This window comes from Nasonia vitripennis, chromosome 3 (genome assembly GCF_009193385.2).
Source record: "Nasonia vitripennis strain AsymCx chromosome 3, Nvit_psr_1.1, whole genome shotgun sequence".
Taxonomy (NCBI): domain Eukaryota; kingdom Metazoa; phylum Arthropoda; class Insecta; order Hymenoptera; family Pteromalidae; genus Nasonia; species Nasonia vitripennis.
In genome coordinates, this window is record NC_045759.1 from 23896938 (window position 1) to 23903889 (window position 6952).

Here is a 6952-nt window from a genome sequence, read left to right on the forward strand (position 1 = left end):
ATAGATGGCGTTCTTAAACACGCGGCTGATGCACGCTATATGTACCTATATCTCGACATGGCGGTATTATTGATAGTCTGATAAATTGATGCAAAAATTTGTTTGTACAGTGGATGTAAGATTTAAAGCCGGTTCCGTGAATGACCGTTCAACTTATTTGCTTTGAAGTGTAAATTAAAAAAGGTCAGTTTTATTTTTAGGATCGTATTTATTTGACTGGAGTGTTTGGGAATAGATGAAACTTCAATATCTAAATAATTGATTACAATGTACGTTGCGAAGATAAGAGATCAATAAATATCGAGAACAGCAAGGATTTAATATGTAAAGAAATAACTTAGTAATTTGCGAAATGTATAATGTTCCGAAATGCGTACAACTATCGGAGCGTCACATAACCTCTGAAAAGTTCGCAAAGATGCTGACGACGTTTTCGAGCGTTTAATAAATAATCTAAATCGCAAATATTCCAAAATCCAATAGAATTTTACTGATCGAGTAATATCTATCCCTGATTTCTCGAACTTTCTAGGTTGTTCTTGTATGTAAGTTTTTTAAAATCGAATCAATTCTTTTTACGTGTAGATGACGTCCGCTGCAGCAAAACGCAAGGCAGACGCTCAAATCCCGGCGGAGGAGAGTGACTTGCTCTCCATTCGACCTCTGGGTGCTGGTCAGGAGGTGGGCCGATCTTGCATCATGCTAGAGTTCAAGGGAAAGAAGATCATGCTCGACTGTGGAATTCACCCTGGCTTGAGTGGGCTCGATGCTCTACCCTTCGTAGACATAATAGAAGCAGACGAAATTGACTTGCTGTTGATTTCTCATTTCCATTTGGACCACTGTGGAGCGTTACCTTGGTTCTTGCAAAAGACTAACTTCAAAGGCAGGTGTTTCATGACCCATGCCACTAAAGCTATCTATCGGTGGTTGCTCTCAGATTATATCAAGGTGAGCAACATTGCCACGGAGCAAATGCTCTACACCGAAGCAGATCTTGAATCCAGTATGGACAAGATAGAAACTATCAATTTTCATGAAGAGAAGGATGTCTACGGTATAAAATTTTGGGCATACAATGCTGGGCATGTATTGGGTGCTGCTATGTTCATGATTGAAATAGCAGGTAAATAAAATTTCATTCGCTTTAATTTATGCAATCGTTGCAAAATAATTTATGGAATGAATATCGTGTTTCAGGTGTAAAAATCCTCTACACTGGAGACTTCAGTCGCCAAGAGGATCGGCACTTGATGGCAGCAGAGATTCCGAACGTTCACCCAGACGTCCTGATCACCGAGTCAACTTACGGTACACACATCCACGAAAAGCGCGAGGACCGTGAAGGTCGGTTTACGAACCTGGTTCACGAGATAGTGAACCGCGGTGGTCGTTGTCTCATCCCCGTCTTTGCCCTGGGTCGAGCCCAGGAGCTTCTCCTCATTCTGGACGAATACTGGAGCCAGCATCCAGAGCTCCACGAGATTCCGATCTACTACGCCTCCTCGCTCGCTAAAAAGTGCATGGCCGTGTACCAGACCTACGTGAACGCTATGAACGACAAGATTCGTCGACAGATAGCCATCAACAATCCTTTTGTTTTCAAGCACATCTCGAATCTCAAGGGAATCGATCATTTTGACGATATCGGACCTTGTGTGGTGATGGCCTCGCCCGGTATGATGCAGAGTGGACTGTCGCGCGAGCTCTTCGAATCGTGGTGCACTGATGCCAAAAACGGAGTAATCATTGCTGGTTACTGCGTCGAGGGAACCCTCGCAAAGACCATACTTTCCGAACCCGAGGAGATCACGACTATGAGCGGGCAGAAGCTATCACTCAAGATGTCGGTAGATTACATCTCTTTCTCTGCTCATACGGACTACCAGCAGACTTCGGAGTTTATCAGGATTCTGAAACCACCCCACGTGATTCTCGTCCACGGCGAGCAGAACGAAATGAGCAGGCTGAAAGCTGCGCTACAGAGAGAATACGAAGACGATCCTAGCACTGCTATGGAGATTCACAATCCCAGGAATACGGTAGCGGTGGAACTTTACTTTAGAGGAGAAAAGACAGCGAAAGTCATGGGAGCTTTGGCCATGGAGACTCCGAAACCCGGACAAAAGCTCTCGGGCGTCTTGGTCAAGCGAAACTTCAACTACCACATGCTCGACCCTTGTGATCTGTCCAAATACACGGACATGAGCATAAGCCAAGTTATTCAGCGTCAAAGCGTCTATTACTCCGCCTCCCTACCAACTTTGAAGCACCTCCTTACACAAATCGCTGGTACTTTGGACATAATCGACGACAAGAAACTGCGGGTATTCAAGAACGTCGACCTCACTATCGAGGGCAAGATCGTAACAATGGAGTGGCTCGCGACGCCAGTGAACGACATGTACGCCGATGCCGTACTAACAGCGCTGTTACAAGCTGAGACTATGGACAGCAATCCGAAGATGCTCACGGCACCCACCAAGATGGACAGGATGCACTTCAAGGAGTGTCTCATCGAGATGCTGCAGGAGATGTTCGGAGAGGACTCCGTGCCCAAGATTTTCAAGGGAGAAAAGCTGTACGTCACAGTTGACGGCAAGAAGGCTCACATAGACCTCCTGAGTCTAGACGTTTCCTGCAAGGAGGACGAGGTCTTTCAACAGATCGTTCAGACGGCTGTGTCGAAGCTGCACCAGTCTCTCGCGCCGCCCTCCGATTCGTGAACGAGCGAGTTTCTACTTTGTGTATTTATATTCTTTTTTTACGCTACTCTCGTAGAGTCTTGCGAAAGAGGCTTTACGAGCTTTACGAGGCGGCGTTGATTGGCGCGCTGAGCGCAGCAAGTGATTCGTCAATTCGCCAGACGCGTTTTCTAGAAAAGCGCATTTTAAACTCTAATTACTCCCAGCACGGCATTCTCTTTTATGACAATGCAGCCGTGTCATCGCGTTCGGAAGTGTGTTCGTGCTACCGCTGTGCTATGGGCGTAATAGCCGACGGCGTTCTCACGTTTCGATGACTGTCCGAGCCGGGGGAAACGTAACTTTTGATTAAATAAAATAAGTACTTGACTTTTTGACTGTTCTCTATCGTCGCTTGGAGTAATGCTGTACATATTATAATCAAATGATCGTGTAACAATTATAGCCTTAAGGATAATAAATGAATAGTTTTTGACGAATGAAAATTTTTATGTTATTGTAAACAAAACTACGATGTTGTAAAGATTATAATGCGGTCTTTGGCCGCTTCTCGAGGTAAGCCTTGATCTTGGGCTCGGAGCGGACGGTCCCGTAGAGCTTCGTCAATGCCGGGTACGACTCCAAATTGTTCCTCTGCGTGAAGTTGTTGATGAGCTCGGCGATTCCGGTAAAGTGTAGGTCGGCCCAACTCAGCTAACAATAGGCGACATTGCATTTTTTTCATGGAAAAATTTTCTTTCAAATATGTTATGGACTGTATACAGGATACGTACCTTGCCACCGACAAAGTATCCACCGTTCTTCTTCGCTCGCTCTTCGAACTTGCCGAGAAAAAAGGGTGTTCTCTCAAAAACGGCTGCTTTATGTTTGGCCATGAGGCTCTGGTCGGTCTCGTGGAAAATTTTCGCGAACACTGCGACAACAACAAGACAAGCTCAGCTAGCGTTAATGTGATTATATGCGTACAATTAGCTTAAATTATTTGCATCGACTACTAACGAGCTCTCCAATCCTCTATGTCATCGACGTTGTAGTCTATCTCGAGAGCTTGAAGCTCGTCGTCGCCGTAGAGGTTGTACTTTTTGGCGAGGTACCGGCCGATCGCGCGGCCCTGGTGGTACACTTTGCCGTCGAACTCCAAGGTCGGCAGCTGCTCCATCGGCATCTCTGCGTATATATACATATTATTCAATCGTGAATGCTTATACCATTATGTGCTACCGGTTGCGAAACCTCGTACGCCGTTTTCCTCTCAAGAATGCGAATAATAATTGGATATAATAAGGATAGGTATTTTGTGCAACTCATAGTGTAAATATTATCCTGTGAATGTGCAAATGTCACTGGAAGAGTTGCAAAAGTCTTACTTGACTTCAACTGGGGCCATTCCTCCAGGCTGATGCGACAGTCCTCGAAATCGGCTCCGCCGTAGCTCAGCAAGTACCGAAGCTGCTCGCCAAGAGCAGTGATGTCGAAGTACGTTAGTTTGTAGCTTGGCATTTCTCTCTTTATTAACCAGATGTACGTATCTGCGCGACAAGGAAGCTCTCGCTGGACTAGCGAATCGGTTCCCTCCTCTTGCTTCTTGCGGCCCGCTTTATCTATGCTCCCCCTATGGCATATCGTATCGACTGAGCAATTATCGGTAGTTGGCGAGATAGGTAAAAGATAAGCGAAACCACTCGTAGCGTGCTGTTCATTTTATCGCATAAGGTTGACGAATAAAGAGTCGAGAGGTTATTGTGATGTCGAAACAACGTATTTATTATATAATGCGAACGCACAAAAATGAAATTTATTACAAAACGGTCTTTGGCCGCTTCTCGAGGTAAGCCTTGATCTTGGGCTCGGAGCGGACGGTCTCGTAGAGCTTCGTCAACGCGGGATACGACTCCAGGTTGTTCTTCTCCGAGAAGTTGTTGATGAGCTCGGCGATCGCGGCGAAGTGGACGTCGGCCCAAGACAGCTAGCGACAAGTAGACGCGTATATTGGTATACATGTCGTTATCGATAATTCAAGAAGGTTCTTTGTTGCAAAGTACTAGGTTACTTACCTTGCCAGCGACGAAGTAGCCGCCGTTCTTCTTCACTCGCTCCTCGAACTTGCCGAGGTAGAAGGGCGTCTTCTCGAGGGCGAACGCCTTCAGCTTGGCCTTTTGGGTCTCGTCGGCCTCGCGGAAGAACCTCGAGAAATCTGCGATAATATTACGCCAATCGCCATTAACGTATACTCGTGGATGTAATAATTTGCATCGGTATACTATAACTCACTGGTTCTCCAGTCCTCGACGTCGTCGACGTTCAGGTCGATCTCGAGGTCCTGGAGCTCGTCGTTGCCGTAGAGCTTGTACTTCTTGGCGAGGAAACGGCCAATCGCGCGGGTCTGGTGGTAGATCTTACCGTCGAACTCCAAGATCGGCACCTGCTCCATCGGCATCTCTGCAAGACGTTGACATCGTTGTTTTAACGAATAACCGTGGAATAACGGATATAATGAGCAGCTGCAAGGACGCGTCACACACAGCAGTGGATTATTGCAATTACTCTACCGCGCACATCTTTCCAAATAATTCGACACAGCGAAGCTTTGTATAAACACAGCCCGTGCGTTGGAACATTTCCTCGGTTTTGTCGGGACAAACAAACCGGTATCAGTGGTGGAATCGAGACTACTGTAGCCGATTAAGTCTCGATCGTCGGCGCCGCGATTATTTATAGAAAAGTTAAGTGGAAGCGAATCTAAAACCGCCTGCAATTGCGAGCTTCAATCGTCGAGCCGTTAATTGGTATATGTATACCGGTGACCGCAATCGACGCGAACGCGAACAGATGTGTCTTTATCGTCGATGGGAGTATACACGACATGTGGCAGGAAAAAAGTTGCCAACCGACTCTCTCATTCGTGTCGAAGCATAATTTCGGAGAGGATGCGGATTTCTTACTCGGCTTCTGCTTGGGCCAGTCCTCGAAATTGATGCGGTTGTCCTCGAAGTCGGCTCCGCCATAGCTCAGCAGGAACCGGAGCGGCTCGCCGAGACCGGTGACGTTCAAGTAGCTGAGCTTGTAGGTCGGCATTTTGATCTCTACGAAATTCCCAATATTACAATCGCTCCGCAACCTCTTACTTCAACGATGCCTCGTATCCGACTTACTTTTGCTGAAAAATTGACGGATCACTCAAGCTGAGCTGCAGTGCTATCTTCACGGCGACGAGTCAGGTGCACTACTGTGCGCGACCGGCAGTTCGCTCTCATGACTCGCGCGGTCCACTTAATCTCCTCCCCCTCTATCCGGCGTCGCAGCCTTTGGCTCGCGTGATTATATACGTGTATAAGATACATTACCCACACAGAGAGCCGAATCCAACGTGTATGATTGCAGAGCGAGTCGACGCCGCCGCGTCCCTTCTCTTTTTCCTTCATCCTGGCCACGCGAACCCGAGCGTTGTGTTATACGTTTGCGTCGTTTTTTTTTTTTTTCGTTTTGTATGTTGTCATTTTTATTAACTAACGTCCACATTTATTGCGTGTGTCCGATTGAACAATCGTTATCGGAATTTAATCGACATTTCAATATCCTATACTGTAATGATACTACGTGACTCTACATTTTAGCTTCGTCATTTTTTCAATAAGTATGCATAGGTACAACTCGTCCATCGTTTCAGTCTCGTTTAATTGCTCTCCAGCGGCTGATTACGATCGGCTTTTTTTAAACTATTGACTATCGGTATACTATGGCCGAAGATAGATATAACGAGGATTTTTATGACGTACCGATGATCCACACGCGAACAACGTTTTTCCCTTCGCTTCTCGCATTGTTGCGCGTTTTTTCATTCCCGATTGTCGCTGGATAATTATAGGTTCGCGTGTGTTTATGCAGATAATCCAAAAGAATGTTAAACAGCCTGTGCTCGCAACATTTTTGCTCCTCGTATGCAGCTAATGATTTATTGCCAAGTTTTCAAAGTATCAATTATGCAAGCCGCGCACTTTGATCGTTTGTTTGCCGTTCATCGTAATTACATAAAAATATTGCATGAAAATTTATCCCTCACGAGTGTGTGTGTGCAGAGCGAAGAGCAAGCACAAAGAAAAGTGAATCATCGCGGTGATCGATCAGTCAGGTAACGTCTCTCGACTTGCTAATTCTCGTTCAAACACATTCATAGTTGTGCGAAAGGATCTTTCGAGGAATGGAATTAGGGTGCGTGAGTGCATCGAAAATAAATACGCAATTTCGTG

The 6952-nt window shown here is 46.1% G+C and overlaps 3 protein-coding genes across 4 annotated transcripts; 1 reads left to right on the forward strand and 2 right to left on the reverse strand.

Moving 5' to 3' along the window:
* Positions 1-24: 24 nt before the first annotated feature.
* On the forward strand, positions 25-3190 carry LOC100121469 (cleavage and polyadenylation specificity factor 73). Its single transcript, XM_001605031.5, has 3 exons — positions 25-183; positions 586-1126; positions 1201-3190. The coding sequence occupies exons 2-3, from the start codon at positions 586-588 to the stop codon at positions 2724-2726; spliced, it is 2067 nt and encodes a 688-aa protein (XP_001605081.1). The 5' UTR covers positions 25-183; the 3' UTR covers positions 2727-3190.
* GstS6 (glutathione S-transferase S6) lies at positions 3179-4205 on the reverse strand. The gene is made up of 4 exons (NM_001172452.1): positions 4073-4205; positions 3705-3872; positions 3479-3618; positions 3179-3398 (listed from the first exon to the last, which is right to left on the reverse strand). Exons 1-4 carry the CDS (start codon positions 4203-4205, stop codon positions 3231-3233), a joined length of 609 nt encoding a protein of 202 aa, NP_001165923.1. The 3' UTR covers positions 3179-3230.
* A 237-nt stretch (positions 4206-4442) lies between these two features.
* On the reverse strand, positions 4443-5935 carry GstS5 (glutathione S-transferase S5). 2 transcript variants are annotated; one of them, NM_001172451.1, is made up of 5 exons: positions 5858-5935; positions 5648-5788; positions 4977-5144; positions 4760-4899; positions 4443-4671 (listed from the first exon to the last, which is right to left on the reverse strand). In NM_001172451.1, exons 2-5 carry the CDS (start codon positions 5778-5780, stop codon positions 4504-4506), a joined length of 609 nt encoding a protein of 202 aa, NP_001165922.1. In that variant the 5' UTR covers positions 5781-5788; positions 5858-5935; the 3' UTR covers positions 4443-4503. The 2 variants fall into 2 exon arrangements, with proteins under 2 accessions (NP_001165922.1, NP_001165921.1); NM_001172450.1 differs by having other exon boundaries at positions 5648-5910.
* Between the last annotated feature and the right edge of the window lie 1017 nt (positions 5936-6952).

What these genes read in the sequence shown, in the direction of transcription:
- LOC100121469 (XM_001605031.5), top strand. Translation starts at nt 586, where the DNA reads ATGACGTCCGCTGCAGCAAAACGCAAGGCAGACGCTCAAATCCCGGCG. An exon ending in GTTCATGATTGAAATAGCAG is followed by an intron (nt 1,127 to 1,200) that starts GTAAATAAAATT and finishes ATCGTGTTTCAG; the next exon opens with GTGTAAAAATCCTCTACACT.
- GstS6 (NM_001172452.1), bottom strand. Translation starts at nt 4,205, where the DNA reads ATGCCAAGCTACAAACTAACGTACTTCGACATCACTGCTCTTGGCGAG. An exon ending in ATGGCCCCAGTTGAAGTCAA is followed by an intron (nt 3,873 to 4,072) that starts GTAAGACTTTTG and finishes ATATATACGCAG; the next exon opens with AGATGCCGATGGAGCAGCTG. An exon ending in CATAGAGGATTGGAGAGCTC is followed by an intron (nt 3,619 to 3,704) that starts GTTAGTAGTCGA and finishes TTGTTGTCGCAG; the next exon opens with TGTTCGCGAAAATTTTCCAC.
- GstS5 (NM_001172451.1), bottom strand. Translation starts at nt 5,780, where the DNA reads ATGCCGACCTACAAGCTCAGCTACTTGAACGTCACCGGTCTCGGCGAG. An exon ending in CTGGCCCAAGCAGAAGCCGA is followed by an intron (nt 5,145 to 5,647) that starts GTAAGAAATCCG and finishes AACGTCTTGCAG; the next exon opens with AGATGCCGATGGAGCAGGTG. An exon ending in CGTCGAGGACTGGAGAACCA is followed by an intron (nt 4,900 to 4,976) that starts GTGAGTTATAGT and finishes ATATTATCGCAG; the next exon opens with ATTTCTCGAGGTTCTTCCGC.